General features: G+C 39.2%; 1 protein-coding gene across 1 annotated transcript in view; it reads right to left on the bottom strand.

Moving 5' to 3' along the window:
• Klhl7 (kelch like family member 7) overlaps window positions 1-24,460 on the bottom strand; it is a 61,154-nt gene that overhangs the window by 17,196 nt on the left and 19,498 nt on the right. The window contains exons 2-7 of the mRNA XM_031380132.1: window positions 15,268-15,370; window positions 14,365-14,458; window positions 13,845-13,969; window positions 6,589-6,764; window positions 3,561-3,735; window positions 921-1,063 (exon numbers count right to left, since the gene is read on the bottom strand). Of these exons, the coding sequence (XP_031235992.1) occupies window positions 921-1,063; window positions 3,561-3,735; window positions 6,589-6,764; window positions 13,845-13,969; window positions 14,365-14,458; window positions 15,268-15,370 (816 nt within the window). The remainder of the gene's footprint in view (window positions 1-920; window positions 1,064-3,560; window positions 3,736-6,588; window positions 6,765-13,844; window positions 13,970-14,364; window positions 14,459-15,267; window positions 15,371-24,460) is intronic.

Below are 24,460 nucleotides of genomic sequence, written 5' to 3'. Positions count from 1 at the left end.
AATAGGATGCTTTGGTCTCAAGTAGTAATCAACGATTTTTAAAAATAGAGATATCATGTTATGCTTGGATTCAGCATGTGTTATGGATACCATCTTACAAGTTTTGAATGTTATCTTGTAGGACTTTGGTACATTCTCTGCCCCAGCAAGGCATTCAATACCAGAAAATATGGCATTTCCACACTCCATACCCATATACAGGACAAAGACACAAGAAGAATATGAGTGGGCCCTTTCAAGGCTGTAGCTAAATGTCTACATAGTTTAAAAATTGTGTCCCGGGTGGTGGTGGCGCACGCCTTTGATCCCAGCACTTGGGAGGCAGAGGCAGGTGGATTTCTGAGTTCGAGGCCAGCCTGGTCTACAGAGTGAGTTCCAGGCAGCCAGGGCTATATAGAGAAACCCTGTCTCAAAAACAAAACAAAACAAAACAAAATAAAAATTGTGTCCCTAGACCTGTAACTTACACTCTGCTCCTCCAATTGACATTAAATGTACTGGAAAGCAGATTAAAAGTGTTCGTTGTTTCTAAATTGTTGGATAAAGATATCTATCTTCATTTCTTTGTGACTACATTTTTTGAAATTTTCTAGAATGACAATATATATTAATTATAATTACTCAAGAAAAAAACCATATCTAGCCTAAGAAGCTGATTTTCCCTGAAGATAATCATCTTATGAAAGCAAGGGCCTCAGAATTAGTGTACGAACTTGCCAACAAAGATTGAGCTTTGGTTTTTTCTGCAGTGGTTCCTTTTAAAGTACTCCAGAGCAGTTCTAGGGATATTTGAAATCCAGTTCTCAATCTCCTTACCCTATGAAACAACAATAACTACGCAACCAATTCCTGTGTGGGAGATGTTAGTGTCTATGTGTGCTCAGTCCCTTCAAAATGAAAACTGCTATCAACTTTGTTACCTTTGGGTTAAAATATCTACAGGACTGTGGTTGAGAGCCTCCAAACAGAGCTATGCGGTAATCATGTTTCTTTCTTCTAGGCCGTGTGCCACCTGCAAGTTCTTCTCTATCCTCAGGAGACAGTAGATGGTACCTCATTCCACCTGTACAAAAATACATAGTAACACTTCAAGAGCTTCAGGTACTGCCAAGTCAATGCTTTGAAAAGGAAAGTAGTCCCTTCCTTTCCCCCTGCCCTGTAACTTAAAATTATTTTTTGATCTCTCTAGTGTTCTAGAAAGAAAGGGGAAAGAGGCAGGATGTCTAAGAATCCTCATCTTAATAAATTTATGAACCTCATTACATCAATATTATTAAGACTGTGTCACCCACCTACTACATACCAATGAATTCTCTGGTTCCTTAAGAGTAGTTGTCAAAATAATAATTACTAAAATCTAGATCCCTTAAACCTAGTGCCTTTATTTTTTTTTTCATGAAATAAGATTCACTATATATAATGGAGGAAGTTGCCATTTAACTAGTAAGCCTCAGTTGACTCAGTCCCTTACTATTGAGATTACAAATGTATGCCATCATCATCAGCTCTGTTTAAAGTGCACATCAAAATCACATAAGAACTCTCTATTTATACCTGGTTCCTATCACAGACCAGTTAAAATCTCTGGTGGAGGGACCCATCTCTCCATTCAAACGTGGTACAAATAATAGCATCTTCAGAACCTGGAACTTTGTTAGAAATGCTAGCTCCCACAACCAAAAGCCTAACAAAGACCACGTACTTAACACAACTACCAGTTAGCCCAGATGTGCATAGTACTTTGAGAAGGTCTATATTAGATGAAGTACAACAAGGATTCACAATTCTTGTGGATCTTCCTTACAGTGGTCAAGTCACATACTCAAAAACTACTTAGGCAGTGTGGGGAAAAACACATTACCTATCAATATTAGACAATACAGAGAAACCTATATTCTCTACCTCATATATTCTTCTCAATACAACTTGAAATGAGTTTTAGAAAATCTCATAAAAGCAGCAAAGGAAAAGCGATAAGCTATGCAAATGTTTATTATGTAAAATAAAATTGCAAAGCTATCCTATTAGTAAAAGTTTAGCAACTTTACAAAAGAGTAGGCTAAGTGCCTAGACACTGTTTGCTGAAAAACAAAACAATCTTTCAACATATAAAAGCTGCCTGACTACACTTTACCACTTTTTATTCATCAGATTTGCTTAAATTAAACAGCTGAACACAGGGCTACAAATCCTCAAACTAAGGTGCCCCCCTCTGTTTGTCTGACTTGTAAGGACTTGCTCTTAACTGACTCCCCAGCAATGCTACATACTCAAGAAGAGCTAACAATAAAAAGAATAGGCAAGAACACTCAAAGAAAATTCAGACAACGCAGGTACCACATGTAAGTTCAAAGGCATTAAAATGACTACATGAGAACAGTTATATACTGCATTCATTAAATAAGAAGACAAAGGACATTCAGACTCATAAAAATTAAAAATAGCTGAAACACAAGGTTTAAGAAGAAAAATTAAGGTAAACCCTCAGAAGGGGACTAAAATGGACACAGAACTAGAAAAGACAAAGTTGAGATATTCAATGGCTAAAGAACCACAGTATTAGTAATAACTTAGAAGTCAAAGGTTAAAAAGAGAAAATGCTCTATCTGATTTTAAAAAGATATACACACATTACTACAAATTCCAAAATACCAGGATTAAATAAAATAATATACCAACCTAATGAGATTAAAACAAAAAACCCCAAGAAACCAATTGGCACTAGGATTTTCAAATGACTATTACAGCCTGTAGATAAAAGAGCAGTGCCTTCAAGAGTCTAACCACAGACTGTTTTCAGCATGTGTAGTTTAACTAGATTCAATGTTTTATAGTGAAATAAACATGAGACTTATCAAATCTCCAAGTATTTATTAATTATCAGGAACCCTTTAGAAGATGTGTTCCATCATCAAACAATTCAGAAAGGGGGGCAAGTGTGTTACGGCACACTGGCAACCTCAGCACTCAGGAAAGGCAGGAGGATTTTGAATTTGAGACTAGCCTGGAATTCATACTGAGAAAGCTTGTCTCAAACAAAAACAAGACACACAGAGAACAGATTTATGAGATATTCCAGGACAAGAACTGTGTACGTCAGGACAAGCAGCAGTGGGAGGAAGAGGCAGAAGGAACGCACTGAAACGGATGTTCTAAAGAAATAAAAGCAATGCATTAACTGTGGCATTTTATCAAGGCATATAAGGTTTCTAGGTCAGTCAGGTGAAAAAAAAGACATGAGCATATTATTAGCTCCATAAAGAAAACCTGTTTAAGAAAAAGAAATGCCAAGCTGGGATGCCACCTGGTTAAATAAAAAGGAAACACTCAGAACAAAGTACACAAAAGCTACTGTATACAAATTAAGGCAAGTTTTCACTCCCTTTCACTGGGGATAAGGGCTGAGGCCAACCCTTTCCAGGGGCTGAGGACCTAAGGGGTTACCATGATAAGAAGACAACATCTTGAAAGTTTTCCCAGACTAGTGAGCACTGGAATGAGTTTTTAGTTCATGCAAAATGGCCATGTAATCCATACAGAAGTGCTGTAACGGGACTTACTTATCACCATTTTAAGGCATTCAGGATTATCTTGAATAAGTGGTTCAGCTTGTACTGTTTTACTTAGGAAATTCTTCGATATAAGAGGAAACCTGACTTTAGCAAGGATATCAACCATGAATGGCTGGCGGTTAGGTTCATCATATTTCAACCACCTCACGGCAGCGTCATAAACCTAAAGGGGACAAAGAAAACAGCAAAGGTCTGAAGTAGAAGCAACATTCCAAACATCTACTTTCATGTTCACACTGAAAAGGGACAACTACTTATTCTCAGTATTTTGTCCGAATACTTGTTTGCATTCCTCAACACCCTACTATATCGCAAACACTTTATATGCTGCTTTAGTTCATTTGAGTTTGCTATAATTAACTACTAACATGTATAGTAATGGAAAGAATGTTAAAGTTGTGATTTAAAAAAGAAAGATTTATGGGGTTGGAAAGATGGTTCAGCTGTTAAGAGCACATACTGCTCCTCCAGAGGGCCTGAGTCTGGTTCCTAGTGCCCATGTCAGGCAAGGCACAATGGTCTCTAACTCTAGTTCTAGAGGATCCAATGCTCCTGAGTTCTAAGTGCACATGTCTACACACATATACATGTAATTAAAATAATAAAATTAAATTCTTAGAAAAGATTTATTTTTATTTATGTCTATGTATGTGTCTCCATGTATTTGTTGGTGGGTAGCTACAGAGGCCAGCAGAGGTTATCATATTTCTTGCAGCTGGAATTAAAGGCAGTTGTGACCCATCTGATACGGCTGCTGGAAACTGAACTCAGGTCCCTAGCAGAGCAGCAAGTGCTGTAACCACTGAGCCAGCCATCTCTCCAGTCCCAAAATTTGTGTGTGGGTGTTTTTAAAAACAAGCTCTAGCTTCCCTTTTAGAAGCAGACATACACTCTTAAAGAAGTCTCTGGCTGGTGATAGTTCCCAAGATGGCTTCCATGTCTAGAAGACATGAAAGCTACTTATCTTAACCTTGTATGTCTACAGTGGGACTGAACAAACTTACCTGCTTTAGGAAATTTAAGATATACAAATTCTATGTTAATAAAATATAGGATATTTATAAGAACTGCTGTAGCATTTAATTCACTGAACAAGTTCAAGTTCCTTATTTATATTATAAAACAGCATCAACAGCTTACTTCATATACATACTCATCTACTATTCTCATATACATGTATTCAAACTACTCATTAAACATGTTTGAGCTTGTTAATAAACTACGGAAATGGAATTTTAAATAAAGGCCTTTTATTTTATAACAGGTTTAGTTTGTTTTTTGGCCTTTTGGCTAAGATCAAGTGCAGAACAGATTTAAATTTAGTATTCTCTGTGCCCAGTCACTGTAGTATGAAGCACCTGTCATAAACAATAAGTTAATACTCCTATATGAATACTGTACTATTTTTTATATTTCTTTAATGTTTATCTGGCATTATTTTCCCTCCCACTATTCTATAAAGGAGACATTATATTCAGTTAAGAAGTCATCTAAGGAATTTTTCTAGAATGTGGCAGCTTCTCGGACTTTCCTTCTTTCTGACAACCTTAACAGTTCTGAACTCTGGTCAGGTAAACTTCCCAATTTCAGTTTGTCTTGTGCCATAACCTAGTATTATGCTCCTGGGGAGGGCGACCACAGTGATCAGCTTAGGGTTTCTAGTGCTGTGTTAAAACAGCATGATGAAAAGCAACTTGAGGAGAAAAGGGTTTATTTTAACTTTTTCTCTCAGGTCACACTCCATCAGTGAGGGAAGTTGGGGTAGGAATTCAAGGCAGGAACCTGGAAGCAGGAACTGAAGCAGAGGCCATGAGGCACTTTGTTTGCTGGCTTGCTTAGTTTGCTTTCTCATACATACCAGGACCACCTGCCCAGAAGTTGCACTGCCCACCGTGGGCTGGACCCTCCCCTATCAATCATTAATCAAGAAAATGGCTCACAGACTTGCCACTGGCCAGTCTTATAGAAACATTTTCTAAAGTAAGAGTCCCTCTTTCTAGTTATGTCTAGGTTTGTGTCAAGTTGACAAAACTCAACCAGAACAGTGATGCTTTGCTATTTTATTCCATCAAGGCAGTATGTACTCATTATGACCTCATTGATGACCACCAGCAGATCGGGTCTGTCAGGTTTTCCAGTATAAAGTCACTTTTGCTTCACTTGAATACAAGCCAGTTAACTGAAGAGAGAACTGATGTTTCTATCTTTGTTTGCTTCTTTGACACAGGTAACTCTTTTCTTTAGCCTCCTAGGTAACTGAACTGTGCCTGACATACAGAACTGAGCCTCTTTTTTCTTATTTTCTCATCAAGTCCTCCAACTGGAAAATCTATGTTATGAACAACATAGAGAAAATAACATGGGTTAAAGAAAAATAGCAACTCAAAACCTGTGATCTTATCTCAGTATACTCATTTCCTATTGCAGCTATAACAAATCACTACAGACTTAGTGACCAAAAACAGATGAGGATATAGAGCTAAAATATAAGGACTGAATGAGTCTACATATTAAAGTTACACAACGTGCTCCTAAATAACTTTAGCCAATTTACACACCTAACACTTAAACTGATGGTTCTAGAGAGGAGAATGTAAATCAAGAGATACTGGGCTAACCAAGATGCCAGAAGGGCTACCTGGAGGCTACACAGTACAATATTAATTTACATAGTAAATATTAATTCACATTTCAAGTTTCTTCTGATCTATCTGCACTTTAGACCTATCCACCCTCTCATCCTCATCTCAGTCACATCTTCTAAGTTCCCATCAACATGTAAGTTTACAAATTCAGGAAATCTTTTGGGGGAGGCTAACATGGCACCTGATAAGTTTTATCTCTACCATGCAATCTGTCCTTCAAATAGTCTTGACTTTTCCAATAAAAAAGGCTTTGTGATGGAGTATTTATTATAAAGATGACATTCTCTCTGATTTCAAGACTTTTTGTCATGTATGAGAGCACCAGGCACAAGGAACTGATAAAGAGTTTACTGAGAAGACACTTGAGTTACCTGGTCCTCTGCTCTCACAGTCAGGGTGTCCTGGCTGAGAAGATGTGTCACTCGCTTGACATCAAGTTGTAGAAATTCATCAGTTTTGTAAACTTCAGTGAAATGCTGATGAATAAAGTCATCAGCTGTTGCTTTCAATTCAGGACAGTCCAGACATTCTGCAAGCACACTTATGCCTAAACACAGAGAAAAGACAAGACACTGCTTTCAGATAAAACATGCCCAGAACTTGAGAAGATAATGCTGGCAAACAATCTCCAATTTAAGATCAGCCTGGACTACAGAGTAAGAACCCATTTTTAAAAAACCAAACAGTACTATGTGTTTTAGGGGCTGCAGGGGAGGAGAGAAAGCAAGGCTTAGGAAAAACTTAAGTGGATCTCAAAAACTAGATCCTTTTTGTTCCAATAATTTGCCTATTTTTGTGGCAATATGAGGTTGTCTTATGTTTGACAATAATAAAAGTGTTGTTTTTTTCCACTCTTCTCAGGTATTGTTAAACATCTTTCACAAATAAATTTAAAACTAAGATATCACGTTTTACTTAAAAATGAGATGATTTTTATTAGGATTGCACTAAACTTTTGGATTGTTTTTTTGGGGACAGCTGACTTCTGGAACACAGATGAAGAGTTCCCTGGCACTGGGGCTGGGAGACAGCTCATCAGGTAAAGGAAAGGCGCTTGCCTCCAAGCCTGATATCCCTGAGACCCACAGGAAGGGAAGAAATCAACTCCCTCATGTTGTCTCCTGGCGATGGGTACACTAATCCACAACACAGCCAATTAACAAAAGAACATGACAGTTTGATTTTATCCCACTGTTAATTATTTATGGCAGTCATCTTTCCTTATACTCTCTAATATAAATATACCTTTTCTCCCTTATAAGCTTTGAATATTTTTTATTCAGCATTTTCCCAATTTTTCTACTTTGTTTTAGAAGGAGTTTACATTCTATATAAGGAGGTAAAGTACAGTCTGCAAGCCAACTTTAGTCAGTCCTCAATCTGATGGTGTACCACCTTGCCAGAGTTAATTAGTGTTTATTAAGATGTTATGAGCTGAGTTGTTGTTATTTTGTCTTTGTAGCCCTGACTGGCTGGAACTTGACAGGCTGGTCTCAAGTCAGAGAGATCTGATTGCCTCTGCCTCCCAAGTGAAGGGATTAAGGGCACCATGTCTGGCCAGTACATAGTTTTGATGTTTTCATAATTACTCCCATCACCACTAGCCAATTTGCTAATGTAGCTGGTACCTTTCATCTCCTTGTATAAATGAACTGACTTGTTCCCAAGGCATTCTGAACATTCATGGTAAAAAGCATATTACGTCTATATATATTTGCTCACACCAGTGAGATGACTAGATTTCGCCTGTGGTTTATGGTTTAATTACTAACTTGCTTGTGAATGAATTCTCAATATGTAGTCTAGATTTGCCTTAAACTCATAATCCTTTTGCCTTAGCCTCTTGGGTGCTAGGATTACAGCCATGTGCCACCATAAGCTAAAGCCTTTTCATTTGCTTAAAAATATCACATATACTGAAATTGTAGAGACTATTTCTATGACTTTAAGTATGTTCATATTTTAGCTCGTTAGTAATCTTTGACAGTGAAATAATTGAAGGGTGAATTTCTGAGTAAATCTATTACTAATAAACTTTAGAGGATAGTTTCAGGTTTATGCTAAATTGCCTATCATCACACACATTAATCTTCTCCTCTATTATCATCATTTAAACAAAGATTTTTACTGTATGTGTATGTGTGTGTTGCCTGTGTATGTCTGCATACCATGTGCAAGTAGTGTCTACAAAGGCCAAAAGAAGGTGTTAGACCTTAAGAACTAGAGTTACAGACAGTTGTGAGCTGGTACGTGGGTGCTGGAAACTGAACACAAATCTTCTGCAAGATCAACAAGTGCCCTTAACCACTGAGCCACCTCTCTGGCCCATTATCATTACCTTAGGTTGGAGAAGGGAGGAATTCTTTTAAAAAAGACATTCTTTGCTGAATCTGAAATAACTTTACACTAAAAACAATAATGGTTCTAAGGGAAACGGGAGTTTTATGCACATTTATATACACACATTCTTTGTTCAAAGCTGGCATTATGCTAATCCTATTTCTGGGAACCTTATTTACTGACATCAAATAAAAATAATGAAAGTTAATCTCAACTTTTGATGCTCACTAGCATTAACTGATGAAACATCCCATCTAAAATCTTTCCAGCTGTCTGAGGTTACAGTTCCAGGCTTCCTGCTTCCAAAGACTGCTTGGTCTTGTCACCTACCTTCCCAACTACAGATCTGCTCTTGTCACCTACCTTCCCAACTACAGATCTGCTCTTGTCACCTACCTTCCCAACTACAGATCTGCTCTTGTCACCTACCTTCCCAGTTACAGATCTGCTCTTGTCACCTACCTTCCCAACTACAGATCTGCTCTTGTCACCTACCTTCCCTGATCTTGGTACTACTTTGAGCTTTCCTTCTTAACCAGACATTCACAGTTTTCTAATTAGCTATTGTCTTTCTGACCACAGATAAAGTCTGCCTCTTTTTTTTTTTTTTTTTTTTTTTTTTTTAACTTCCAAAAGAAAGTTTTACAAAAGGAATACTGGGTCTGGAGAGACTGTATAGTGGTTAGAAGAACTTGCAGTTCTTGAAGCTGATCTGGGTTCAGTTCCATGCACCCACATGGAGGCTCATAACCATCTGTTCCAGAGGATCCAATACTCTCCTGTCTTCTGAGGGTACCAGGCACACACCTGGTACATGTACATATATGCACATACACATAAATCTTTTTACAAAGAAATACTTGTACTTTTATTAAATATTAAGAACTTTTCTTATCTCTTTGCACAGGATGCTTAAGTAAGAAAGACTTAGAGTAAATTTCTTTCTTAAAAAAAAAAATTCCTGGGGGTTGGAGAGATGGCTCAGCAGTTAAGAGCACTCATTGACTGCTCTTCCAAAGGTCCTGAGTTCAAATCCCGGCAAACACATGGTGGCTCACAACCATCTGTAATGAGATCTGATGCCTTCTTCTGGTGCGTCTGGAGAGAGCTACAGTGTTATTTGTATATAATAAATAAATCTTTTAAAAAAAAATCCTTTGGTTACATTTGAAAGTGTCTGATTTACTGTGTAATTATGCTTTTCAATAAGCCTGTAAGTTAATTTCTAATATTTCTCTAGGTTTCTTTTATTCAGTTAACTTTCCAAGTGTTGAAAATGGTGCTGAAACAAACAGACACCCTTCTGAAGCTATCTCCTGCCTGCTGTGCTACTGCTGGGGGTCAGGCCCTGTGCACTTTTCCTTTTAAGGAGCACAATGTTTTCTGTTGTTGGTCAGTCTATATAAACTCTCCAATGGATTCATTCTTCTGATCACAGTATAAACATTCTGTAATGACTTTAAAGTTTTGTTAGTCAAATTCTACTTTTCCTAAGTTTTATTTTATTTTATTTATTTATTTATTTATTTATTTATTTTGAGGTATCTGGGCAATTATGAGTTATCTATCACAGCCTCTCAAATTCCTTTTCTGCTTAAAACAACAAAAGCCATCTCATGTTACAGGCACTGTAGCCTTTGCCTTGAATCCCAGCCCTCAGTGGGTGTGGGCGGGGCAGGTGAATGTGTCTAAGTTCAAGACTAGCTCTGGTGTACATATCCAGTTCCCAAGTCAGCCAAAGGTACAGACCCTGTCTCAAAAAACAAAATGTCAGCTTATGTTGCCATCAGTAAAAAACCTAACCAGGTTTTTCATCTTATTGATGAAGCTGGTACTCTCAGGACATAATCATCCCTTGATAGTTAGAGACCAAACTTTTGTGGGACACTTCATATTCAACCATACTAGGACAGAAAGAGCAGTTTGGTTTCCGTAACCTAACACACATTTATCTCTAAAAACCTAAGTTTTGATGGTAACTACATGTAACCCACCTACCACCAGTCACATTCAGCACATGCCTACCCTCCAGTGTGATCCTTCTCCAGCTCCAAGCCATTCTCATCACCTCAGATCCAAGCTCTCCATCTTTAGAGCTCATGGCTCATGAGGCAGACCTTGTACCTGGACTGACACTGTAAGGTCCCGTAAGGTCCCAGTGACTCTTGCTTTGCGGTTTGTTGGTTTTCTTGCTTCTATGCTCCTTGGGATCCTGTCTCACACCAGTGCCCTGCTTCTTCCTTTAATGGTTCTTTCATCTTTCAGGAATGGGTTTCTCTTATTTATAGTTTTGTATCCCACATGAGATAGTTTCCCAATTCATCTTTAGTTTGAATTTTAGCGGGTATTTACTTTACTGTTCAATTGATTAAATGTCAAGACTGAAAAGGCATAGGGCTTATTCCCCTTCAAATATCTTTTCTATTTTTAATTTTCTTCCTATTTCTTACATTAAAATTTCCCTGAGAAGCTATTCATTTTGGCTGTTGAATGTTATTCTGTCTCTCTCTGTACAATTTTTTTTTATTTTGAGACCAGGTCTCACTTATACAGCCTTGGCTAGCCTGCATTAGCTATATAAACCAAGCTGGTCTTGAATCTGCTTCTGCTCTCTCAGTACTGGATAACAGACATATGTTTCATCATGTGTGACTGAATTTTGCCCAATTCATTCAGTTTCCATGGGTTCCCTTAGCACTGTGGAATTTAGATTGTGTAGAAATCTTGAGCAGTGGAGAAGCAAAAGGAAATGTTAGGCAAGAGTTCTCTAACTGGCTGGCATGACAGCTATGCTCAGATCCACAGAGAAATCAGGCAGAAGCAGGTCTTCTCATCCCACCTCTACCAAGTTACTGAGGGACAAGGTCTTATACTGTAGCCCAGGCTGGCCTTAAACTAGGGGCTATCTTCCTATCTCAACCATCATGCCTAATTGAAGTCTGTCTTTGTCACAGGCTCTTTTCTAGATCACTGAGGTCACTTTATCTATCAGCTTTGTTAACAGTGATGACAGCTTAACAGCAGAATGCTTACCTAGCATATCCAAGGCCCTGAATTCAATTTCAAGTACCACAAAAACAAACAGAAACCACACAAAATGGCAGCAAGAAGTAGGCAAATGTCAGTATGCTCCCTTTAGAAGCACAAGACACAATACACAGCAAAAATTCACCTTGGGTTCTACATACTATATTTTGTACTACTATCTCTAGGACTTTTCTTAAAAAGACATTTTTGATTGCAGTTGATTCATGCCAATAAATTTACAGTGCTAAGAGTTATTCCAAAAATGTTTTTTGAAAAGTTTTGCTTTTTACAGTTTATGTATTTGTGTGTCTACCTGCACATATATGTGTAACTGTATGTATGTGTGAAGGATACCCTGAAACCAGAGTTATAGACATGCTGAGTGCTGGGAACCAAACCTGAGTCTTGTGCAACAACAGCAAATACTCTTAACTCATAAGATATCTCTCCAGCTTCCTCACCCCCAAGGAGGTTGAAAGTAAATCCCTTCTGTAAACACATGGTGTTGAAAGACCCCATAGGGAGTTCTCACTCAAGTCCTAGGAGACGTGCACCCAGAAAACACGAGGAGAGGTAGTTTTTATTCGGAGCTCCGGGAATGCGATTCGAGGCTCTGGGGTTAGGGGATATATATATATAGGAAAAAGGTCTGAGGGAACAAAGGAATCAGGGTGGCTATACTTGATTGGTTATTTTAAATGTAGTTCGTGCAGATTAGAGTTGAGAATTCCTAAAAAGGAGAGTGAAAAAGGAGTGCTTATTCAAGGTTCCTAATGACCTTTAGCTAATACCTAAGAAAACCAGATGGCCCATGGTCCATCACTCAATGTCCGAACACGTCCCTATCTTCATGTTTTATGTCTTCCTGACCTGGGCACTGGACACATCCTTGCATTAGTTGCCCTATCTCTGTGTTTTAAGTCTCCCTGACCTGTCAGCCCTCCTAACAGTTTACTTTGATCTGTATTCACAGGCCTGGCCCCTGTGGTTTTTGGTAATCCTCTCTAACACCGGTCTCAAATTTAACTCTTTCAATCCCAGGTTTACGTGGGCAAGTTCATGTTGAATTTTTTATTTTCCTTTTCAGTGTCAGATTGTTTTCTTATACAAGGAAAAATATCTTAACATTAGAAATAAAAGCTAGAAGAATAGAGCTGTAAACAATAGTACAGAAATGGGATCTCAGCAGAGAGTGCCTGACATATAGCTGAACACAAGGCAGTGTTTACTTCCTTCTACCATGTTGACTCATGGCTAACACCACAATCCCATCAGTATGCTCACCTCTATAGCTATTTGTCCCACTCCATCAACTACAGTTCCTTTTCTGGACACTAGACCAGTCTCATTTTTATTCCTTTCATCTGATATTTATTCTTTTCTACAACTATCCTGTTTCCTTTTTGACTGCCTTCCACATTTCCCTCCCGGGGTTCACAGTGTATGTGTGCTGCAGAGTACAACTGCCCTGAGGAAAGAATATGTAGAAGTGGGACAGAAGAGGCCCAAGCATCTCGCACTTTCCTGTCACCAGCATGCCCTATCTTTCCCTTGAGTCAGAAATCTCAGGGTTGACTTAGTTCCAGGCCTCTATTCCCTTGATTCTACTTTGTTCTGTCCTGGATCTCCAAACTACTCTTTCCCTGAGGCCTGTGAATTACAGCAGGGTAGGAAAACAGAATTACAAAGAATGAGTGTTCGTTGGCACTAAAGATCATCCCTCAGTAAAATGCACACAAAACTTAGAAAACTGAATTACTTTCTCTGATTTTTTCAAGAATAACTTATTTGCTAGAGCCAATAGCTTCAAATGAAGAACTACAGCAGCTCTTCAACTAGCACCTTAGTTCATGATTTCTCTGTTGACAATGGAGAGACAGCATGGTGCTCCAAGCAAGCCACAGATGACTACAGGACTCAGGTCAAGAAGTTATATACAGTCTTCACTGAGAAATGGTCATGCTTTTCATAGAACGCTACCACAAATGGATGGCATTCTTAATCCTTGTCTTTGATAAAGAAAAGCTAATTGTAAAAGCTATAGTAATTTTAGAAAATAGTAACGCTGTATCTATTGAGCTTATTGCTGCCTTTAAAAAAAGTTTTTTTTTTCAATTTTATGTTTAAAATTTAAAAATGTTTCATTGGGCAGCATCTTTAAAGTTAAATGAAGAGTCTTACCAATATGTTTTTTTTCTTTATTTAAATAAACAATGAGGATTACAAAAAAAAAAAAAGCCAGAAATCTGGTATTTCTTACCAAGACAATTTGAAGCATCAACTTGTTCTTTCAAAAAATCAACACACATTTTCTTCACAGGTTCAATCTGGTACTGATTTGCTGCATCTAACAAAGACTGAACATTGTTGCTATTCACAGAAATTCTGTAAGTTAAAGGGAATATTAATTTCATACAATTTTTAATTGCTTAAATAATATTACTGTGGAGTATACTCTCCTATGACATTAGGATCCCTTTAACTCCTCCATTACAGTCAGGAGCAAACCAATTTGTTACAATGATGTTTTTCTGTGTCTGACCCCAATTTTACTTCCCCCAAAAGAATGATTCTTTTTTTTTTTTTTTTTTTTTTTTTTTTTTTTTTTTTTTTTTGGTTTTTCGAGACAGGGTTTCTCTATGTAGTCCTGGCCGTCCTGGAACTCACTCTGTAGACCAGGCTGGCCTCGAACTTAGAAATCCGCCTGCCTCTGCTTCCCAAGTGCTGGGCTTAAAGGCATGTGCCACCACCGCCCGGCAGAATGATTCTTTTTAACTCACCTAGCAGTGTAAGCAAATTCCACCAGTTGTTCAATAATATCAGGTTCAGCATCTTTGAGTTCTACTTCAAAGGACTTAGATTCAAGCATGTTAGCTGAAAGAAGAGAATAAACATGAATGATACCAGCACTACCACAGGTTTAACTGAGGAACCACCCATACCAGGTGATAGTACATACAGTGAGGACTAGGACTGTTATTTCTAAAGGGAATAAATACAAAAACTTATGTTAGTAGCACCTGTTGAATTGATCTAAGTGCTTCCTCAAGTGTAAATGAGAAAGACAGAAAATTAGATTTTTTTTTCCTTCCAAGACTTAAAATAATTCAGCCTCACTCTTCTCTAATATCCCTCCAAATTCTCAGAGGCAGGTACATTATTTAACTGGATGAAGCAAACCCGAGGCAGGTACATTATTTAACTGGATGACGCAAACCCGAGGCAGGTACATTACTTAACTGGATGAAGCAAACCCGAGGCAGGTGCATTACTTAACTGGATGAAGATCACAGACGAGGATGGGCATAGTGATGCACACCTGCAATCCCAGTGCTTTGGACTGAAAGTCCCAAGCCCTGCCTTGGCTACATAGCAGGCTCCTCTCTGAGATCAACAAAACACACCTCATAAGGCAATACTGAAGGGTGTAATCAGGTTCTAGGCCTCAGCTAACAACAGTGTGCCTTTCCATTACAGTGTGTCTCATGTCCTGCTATCCTCCACTTGGGGCCAATGAAGGAGCACTCACTGTGTGACCAACAACACAGCTGACCACTCTCATTCTCTTTACTGTCTTGTAGCCTTAAGTTCTAAAAAGCTTTAAAAACTAGGAAAAAATGTTTATTTAGACTCTACCCAATTCTCATAGAAAAATACAATAGTTTTTACCTAAAAATACTTACTTGTGAACATTAAGTTAAAAAAGTGACTGGCTGCAGCCAGGACAACACGGTGAGCAGGTATCTTTCTTTCCTGGACCATAAGGATCACATCGCATAATGTTCTCTAGTAAAAAGAAAAAAAAAGCATATAAAAATGAGCTCATGGGGTTGGGGATTTAGCTCAGTGGTAGAGCGCTTGCCTAGCAAGCGCAAGGCCCTGGGTTCGATTCTTAGCTCTGGAAAAAAAAAAGATAAAAATGAGCTCATTGGTTGTAGCTCAGCAATATTAAGTATAACAAAGTAGGAACCTACCAAATGCTGTAATGCCTGTATATATTTTCCACTTATATCCTTTCTACACACTTTAGAGTGGATTTACAGAGTGTCTGTTACATAGTATCAAAACTTAGCACTATACTTCCAACAGCCAGGAGAAACACAAGTTAGTGTATTAAAAACAAGTCTGGTATATAAAGGTCAGCCGAGACTCCAGAGAGACCCTATCCTGAAAAACAAAACACAAGGCTGCAGAGTGGCGAGAGGCTGAGGAGAGTCCTCTGAGGCCAGCCAGGCTGGGCTGTGTACGGAAGGCATCCTAGCTTGCTTTGATTGTCAATAGAGTCTACTAGTCCTTCAGGGAAGCCAAAACCTTCTTTCCTGTCATACATTCTAAGGCCTTTATTGTTAGCTTTCAATGGGGGGTGGGGGTGGGGGAGAGGGGCAATTAAATTAATAATAGCATATGCATATAATTTTTCAAACACTGTAGTCTATATTTGATTTTTCTAATTTATCAATGCTTGGTAAAATCCAGAATATGGCACATTATCCAAAAAAAAGTAGCTGTCATAGCCATAATGGGAGCCAGAAAGGATTCAGACACTCAGAGTAAATGAACTGACTCTTCAGCAATCTTTCCTTAAATAGCTTGTCTCACAAACACCCTTCTGATAGAAACTGGATAGCAGCCATTTCTAAGCTAATTTCTGACCAAGACAACAGCAGTGACACTCTAGGCTGCGTGAAGGAGGTGTGTCTGCAGTAACAAACCTCAAAAGGAAGAAAAAAAGGAAAGACATCAGGGTCAGCACCTTATAGATGACTTTTAAAGAAAGGAGTACTGGAAAGACATCAGGGTTAGCACCTTATAGATGACTTTGAAAGAAAAAGCAATGTCTTTGCTGGATATCTCAAAAATAAATCCACAATGAAGCAAAAGATATTATTTATAGAGCTCACTGAAAATTTGGTGCCTAGCATTTGCAACCAGTATTCTACTGGGAGGTAACATATTCTATTTTTTTTTTTTAAAGTTTAAACGTTATGTGTATGGGTGTTTTGATTGTAAGAGTGTTTGTGTACAACATTCTACCTGAGGGAGTCAGATGAGGATGCCAATCCCCAGGGATTGGGATGGTTTTAAAATGCCATGTAGGTGATGGGAATTGAACCTGAGTCCTTTGTTGAACCATCTTTACAGCCCCATACTGTAAAGAGTGGTTTACAAATCTTGTTGCAAATCAATAATAGTTTAGTAGCTTAGCAGATACAGTTTTTGCAAATTTTAAGTTTTCCCAATTAAAATTATTAATTAAAATTAATTAATATTAATATTAATATTAATTAAAATTAAGTATTTTACTAATACAGTTTTTGAGAACTTGACATTTTCTACTATTTAATTAGCTATGTTGTGCTTATGTGAGTGTGAATGTGCATGCATGCATGCATATGTGTGTACACACATATGTGCATACACTGGCCAAAAAAGGATATCCATTGTCTCGCTCCTCCACCTCCCTCCACTCACTGACTGAATCTCTCAATGAACATAAAGCTAGCTGTCTAGGTGAGCTGGAGAGCCAGAGCACTCTCAGGACCTGATCTCTCCACCCTCCACTCACTTACAAATGCACTTGGCTGTGGGCTTTTCAGTGGGAATTTGAAACCAGCGCCTCTTGCTTTCACAGCAAGTGCTCTTACCCATTAAGCCATTCCACCAATCCTACTTTATTCTGTGAATAAAAATCCAAGTAAGATGCTAATACTTAGGAAAAAGGAAAGGAGCCACCCACAGCAGACTAAAAGAGAAACAAAACTTCAAATTTACAGTCTATTTCAAGATTTGTTAATAAGTTTTGTGAGCCAATACTTAGAATCTTATGCAGATTGTTAGCCCCTAAAGCTATTGTTACTTCCATAAAACTGAGCTTTTAAAGGTTCATTGTCTGATCACAATTAGGAAGGGTGCAAAACAAGCAGCAGTCCTTGGGTGACTTGCCATATGCCATAGTAAAATATGCAAAGTAGTGCAGACAGAATCTCTAATGTACTGTCAATAAACAAAACAAAACAAAACAAAAAACCTATGGCCTATAGGAAGGGGTAGAATGGACGATGGGACATCTGGTAGGCAAAAAGGATTCTGGGAGAGAGACATGTGGGATATTCACCAGGGAATATAATATGGAGGACAGAGCCTGGGATCTGGGCAGAAATAACTAGCCATGTGGCAGAACTTAGATTAAAATGAATAGGATATTAAGTTATAATCTAAGCAGGGAATCAACCAAAGCATAAGGCCAAGGTATTTATAAATATATTTTGAGTCTCTGAGTTGTTTTTTTTTGGGGGGGGGCAATGGGGGGGCGTGGCTTGGTGCCAGGAAGAAAAACTCGCCTTTATACAGATGGCACTCAACATGGAAGGAATGTAATTCAAAACTTTTCATTCATATTCAGTTATTAGAGCGAGTCATGGGTAGAAAGTAGGGAACAAAGGGCCCTGCTGTGCTCCAGAGCACCTCTGAGCCTGCATTCTCTCTCAGACTAACTAAATAACCCTGGGGCAGGAATTACACCCCTGTTGCTACAGCAAGAGCCAAAGGCAGCCCTTCTAAGATTAGAATGGAAGCAGGAGAACTCACTGAGCACAGCTAGGCTAGCTGGAGGGCAGGGAGACAGAGCCTGAGGGGTCACTCCTCCTGTGAACACAGAGCAGGAACACAGAAGTTCAAAACACAGCTCTCAAACAGCTGGACTACAGCCACCTCAGAGTGGGGGAAAGCCATAGGAGGCATTTGTGAGTATGTGCTGCACATACAAGGGCCCAGGACTACAGTGGCCTAAAGACAAAACTGAGGTTTTTCTGCGATTCGCCCTTCCCTGTTAGCTAGAGAGCCAAGGACCATGTATGTCAGTGTCCTGAGCTAAACAATGAAGGGAGACAAAGAAGAACACACAAAAAGAATCCAAAAGAACCAAAACTTCCGAGAAGGTAAAAAAATTGTTTTAAGGCTGAAAAGGGAAGAAAACTGGATTTAAATTTTACATATACACATAAATAATTCAAAATGGTAACTATAAACAAGAAAGGAACAATGACAGAGGTTGTCTAGTTTATCTGATCTCTTTTAAATGGCTCAAAGACACAAAAGAGAAACAGATGCATCTAAGCTGGAACTGGCATATTACTGATTATGACTATTACCACACTAATAATCCTTATTTTCACCTTAATAGTACTATTGACTTCTCAGAGATAAAGCCATAGACAAAAAAATTGAAAACTTATAATTCAGACTAAGAAAAATGCTAAAATATCAGCGATGAAGTAAAAAATGGGATAAGTAAAATTGGAAACAAGATTTAGAATTTTTTTTAAATTTATAATCAGACTGCTAAGATATCAGAGATAAAACATATGGAGAGAAAAAAATTAAGGCAGACTTCAAGAAAGAAGAGGCTGAAAAATTAGATGTTAGATTGGAGACCATAGAACAGAGGTTGGAGGATTCTTTGAATCAAATTAGGAAACATTCATAAAAATCCAATCTAGAATTTACAGTAACATCAAAAGAGACAATTCCAGATAAGAAAAATCTACAAAGGCTTAAAGAATTAAAATGGCAGCCCATAAAAAGATAATATATTGAGCTAAGAATCTAGATTCTACTTATGGGAACAATGCCATACACTAGATTATATGTTTCAGTTTATGGAATTTAGAGAATTAAGATGTACATGTGTCAATGCATCATACTACTGATATACATTCAGAATTCCAATAGGCTTCTGCCTTGAATTCTGAAAAAGAGGATTCTGAGATTGCACATTTAGTAGAAATTATGACAATTATGGAAATGCCTGCACAAATTGAGACTGACAATATTCCAACATGTCTCTAATAAAATGAAACAGTTGTTTACATGTTATAATGTGAAGCATGTTGTAGTTATAGCACACAGTCCTACAGGACAAGCAGTTGTAGGAACTATCACTCACACTCTGAAGGAAACACACTTGCAGATAAAACACGAGGCACACTGATGCTGCCTCGGCTCAGGCATCCACTGGAACACAACAAACTGTTTTAGATATTATAGCATGAAACCTGTTAGACATAATTTATAATCCTACTGGTCAAGCAATTATAGAAAGATCTAACAAAAATTTAAAATTATGCTCATAGAACAAGATGATTAAAAAAATCTTCCAGGGATAAATTAAATGTTGTTTTGCTGACTTTGAATTTTTTAGAAGTCAAACAGGTTGCAAGGTTGTTAAAAACCTCTGAATTTTAGAAAGGACCAATTAGATAAGCCTACTGGAGTCCTAATTCCATAACGGGGAAAAGGAAGTATGTTGCCTTGGGGAGGAGATTTTGCATTTGTTCCAAAAAGAAAAGCAAAGCTACATTTTCCATCCCGTGGCGGTTTGAACATTCTTGACTCAGGGAGTAGCACTATTTGGAAGTGTGGCCTTGTTGGAGTAGGTGTGGTTTGTAGGAAGAAGTGTGCCACTGTGGGTGTTGGCTTTAAGACCCTCTTCCAAGCTACCTGGAAGCCAGTCTTCACCTGTTTGCCTTGGGATCCAGAACTCTCATCCTCCCACACCATGCCTGCCTGGACACTGCCATGTTCCTGCCCTGATGGTAATGGACTGAACCTCTTAACCTGTAAGCCAGCCCCAATTAAATGTTGTCCTTATAAGAGTTGCCTTGGTCATAGTGTCTGTTCATACTACTGTTTCATAGCAATAAAATCCTAAGACACATCCAAATTGTTGAAATCAAATTTTACAGGAGGAGACCCCCCTCCCCCAAGATCTTGGCTGCAGACAGGAAGAAAGAAATCAGCAAGACCAAGAAGGCATGTAATATATATGCTGATTCCTCTACACAGGAACAGCTCGGAGACTGGCTGAGACCTAAATGTCTATACATTTCCATAAACCTTGTTGGCTATAGCATCCTCATGACTTCTTATTATATGCCATCCTTTCATATGGCATGGATGGAGATTTATATTGAAGCTTGGTTATACACTCCAAACTAATTTAAGATGTCTTTCACTTGCTCAAAAATAGAGCAGAGAACTATCTGCATGTAATGCTTCTGCCAAAACCACCATCCGTGGACTCACTGAATGCCTTATCTATCATCATGGTATTCCACACAGTATTGCTTCTGACCAAGGAACTCACTTCACAGCCAGAGAAGTGCGACAGTGGGCCCATGATCATTGTACTGGCTGGTTTTGTGTGTCAACTTGACACAGGCTGGAGTTATCACAGAGAAGGGAGCTTAGTTGGGGAAGTGCCTCCATGAGGTCCAGCTGTGGGGCATTTTCTCAATTAGTGATCAAGGGAGTAGGACCCCTTGTGGGTGGTGCCATCCCTGGGCTGGAGGTCTTGGGCTCTATAAGAGAGCAGGCTGAGCAAGCCAGGAGAAGCAAGCCAGTAAGGAACATCCCTCCATGGCCTCTGCATCAGCTCCTGCTTCCTGACCTGCTTGAGTTCCAGTCTGACTTCCTTCAGTGATAAACAGCAATGTGGAAGTAAGCTGAATAAACCCTTTCCTCCCCAACTTGCCTCTTGGTCATGATGTTTGTGCAGGAATAGAAACCCTGACTAATACAAAATTGATATGTGCACAGTGTACATTACATACTTGTGTTAATGCAGAGATGTGTATTACTTGTGAGAGTTTATGTGTTTTCAGAGAAAAAGGACCAGACACCAATGAAGACAAAACAAGTAGCCCGGTGATCCAGCCTCGAATACTGCCTCAATTGTTGTTTCATCAAAAGTTCCCCTATTTATGAACTACCCAGTTCCTGACAGTTTTACCATAGCAGAAAGCAGACTGAAATAGGTAACTTTGTTTAAATTCCCCATAAGACAATCTAGAGGGCTTAGTTTATTCTTTCATATTTATTATAACATTTTATTTGACCGACATTATCTTCAGCTATGATATGGGTTATGCCTGTTGTCTCAGTTTGAGTTTCATTGCTGTGAAGAGACACCATGACCACAGCAACTCTTATAAAGACATTTAATTTGGTCTGGCTTACAGTTCAGAGTTGTAGTTCATTATCATTATGGTAGAAAACATAGTGGCACACAGGCAAACATGCTGAAGACAGAGCTGTGAGTTCTACATCTTGATCTACATACAGCAGAAGAGGACTGTGTGTGTCACTGGGCATAGCTTGAGTATATATAACCTCAAAGCCCACCTCCACAGTGAAACAATTCCTCCAACAAGGCCACGCCCATTCTAACAAAGCCACACTTTCCAATAGTGCCATTTTCTACCATCCAAGCATTCAAACACAAGTCTATGGGGGCATACCTATTCAAACCAACACACTTGTCAAAATAAATTGCTGCCTTAGATACTGTTCATTGCTGTGAAGAGATACTATGACGAAAGCAACTTAGAGAAGAAAGCATTTACAGGCAGACAGGCAGGCAGGCAGGCAGGCAGGCAGGCAGAGATGGGATCTGGTGTGGGCTTTTGAAACCTCAGGGCTCAGTCCCCTTGACCTCCTCCAACAAGGTCACACCCATTCCAACAAAGCCATACCATTCATTCATTCATTCATTAATTCATTCATTCATTCATGTTTTGGGTTTGTTTTTGTTTTTTTTTTTGAGATAGTGTTTTTTTTCATAGTCCTAGTTGTCCTGGAACTTGTTCTGTAGACCAGGTTAGCCTTGAACTCAGAGATCTACCTGCCTCTGCCTCCCGAGTGCTGGAATTAAAGGGGGCCACTGTGGAGAACCATTCCAAGAGTGAGCGGTCTCATAAGCAAGCCCTCATTTGGCTAAGCTTGCTGCCATTGGTTGCTTCCGCATCTGGTGACCTATCCACTTTTGCTACGTGGCCCATTGGGATTGGCTAAGCTTGGGAGTACTCAACGGCTGAGGGTGGGCTGGAAGGCAGAGCTTAAGTAACAGCTCCCCAAAGGCAGAAGCAGAGAAGCCAGAAGTAGGAGAGGCAGGCAGGAGGAGCAGGAGGTAGAAGCAGGAGGGAGAAACATTGTTAAAAGGTTCTTGAAATAAACTGCAAAAGGAAGAGCTCGGGTTGTGGGTTGCGTCTTTCTTGCTGGACAGAACAGGAAAGACGTCACAGGCCACCACTTCCCAGAAAAGCTAACCCTTGTAATCCTTTCCAAACAGTTCTATTAACAGGGAACCCAAGAATTCAAACCTAAGCCTATGAAGACCATTATCTTTCAAACATTCCTTCCACTCCCTGACCCCCATAGGCTTGTAGCCATATCATAATGCAAAATGCATTCAGTAGAACTTTAAAAGTCCCCACAGTCTTTCAGTTTTAAGACTGCTCAAAAGTCCAAAATCTCTTGGAGACTCAAGGTAATCTTTTAACTGTAACCTCCTGTAAAATCAAATAGCAGAGATCACATACATCCAACATATAATGGCACAGAATATACAATTCTGAAAGTGAAGAAAGGCATAGTAAGGAAATACTGGATCAAAGTAAGTCTGAAAACCAGTAGGGTAAATTTTAAATCTAGTCTATGTTTGATGTCAAAGGGTTTATTAGATGCCTCTTCCTTTCCTGCTTTGCTGACTGCAGCACACTTCCTCTTTTGGGCTTGTTCTACATCCTGTCTGCACCCCTACTTAAGCAGGTATCCCCTGGCTCTGGTATCTCCAAGAGCGTTCTTAAGGATCTTCAGTGCAATCAGGTGTCATCTTCATGGCTTCATACAATGGCCTCCCTGGGTCTCCATGCACACACTCCCCTGCCAGCAGCCTAGCCTTAGCAGCTTTCTTGAACTGCAGAAGGACATTCCACATCACTTTCATTTCTATGCCTTGACAAAACCAGAACCAGGTGGCTGATCCTGCCAAATTCTTCTGCTTGCTGGGGACAGGAGCAGAATCCCCTCCTTGACTTGCACTTTATTTGCTGATGGCTTCTGGGTTACAAGATTAACTGGGTGCAGCCTCACTCTGATGGGTACCAATTATTGCATTCTATTTTGAATCCAACCTTTCTTTAAACTTCAAATCTCCTGAAGCACAAGACTTGGTTCCAGTATTACACTTCCTGGTGCTTTTTCTCCTCAAACTGTATATTTTGCATTTCTCTTGCCAAGTTTGCTCCTTTTCATTTTGTTAAGTTTCAAAACTGGGACAAATGGCTGATGTGCCTATTTAACATGAATATAAACCTGGCTTCCAAATCCCTCAGTCCCTACCTGTTACAGGATATGACTGGTATAGTCTACCCTCCTACTCTGAACTCTCCAGCCCAGGGGCCCTGCCCTTCAAGAGAGGCTCCCCTCCCCTCCCCCCACATGGCTCAGGGTCATAACCACTCTGGACTCTCCCAGATGTGTCTGCCTCTGATTATACTCTCTCTTTTATCTACAATAAACTTTCTCCTCCACTATATCTAGGAGCAATCCTGTCCTGTCCTGCCAAATATTGTAACAGGGACTGAGGGATTCTGAGAGAATCTGGAGGCCAGGCCTAATTTCACGTTAAATAGGCACACCTCAGCTATCTGTCCCAGGTCTGAAACTTAATACATAATATATCTGAATAAGACTGATTACTAATAACTCTGAGAGTCACTACACTAAGCTGTCTTGAAATCTCCTCTACCAATGACACTGATCCAAAACACTTCAATTTGGCTTCTGCTAAAATTTTAGGACAATGGCAAAGTTCTTTGCCAAGACAGCACTACAGTTGCTAGGCCACTTGCTAAAATTCATCCCCTCCTGAAACCTCCTGAGCAGGGCTTACATAGTCCACATTGCCCTCATTACTACTATTCTCAACGCTCCTACTAGGATGGCCTATTAAGCCATACTTAAAACATTCACCGAGGTATTTTATATTATTTGTAACTATTGTGAAGGGTGTTGTTTCCCTAATTTCTTTCTCTG

Source organism: Mastomys coucha, unplaced genomic scaffold (genome assembly GCF_008632895.1).
Source record: "Mastomys coucha isolate ucsf_1 unplaced genomic scaffold, UCSF_Mcou_1 pScaffold19, whole genome shotgun sequence".
NCBI classification, from domain to species: domain Eukaryota; kingdom Metazoa; phylum Chordata; class Mammalia; order Rodentia; family Muridae; genus Mastomys; species Mastomys coucha.
Note: the sequence above shows the minus strand (reverse complement) of the source record. Positions and strands in the feature narration are given on the sequence as shown.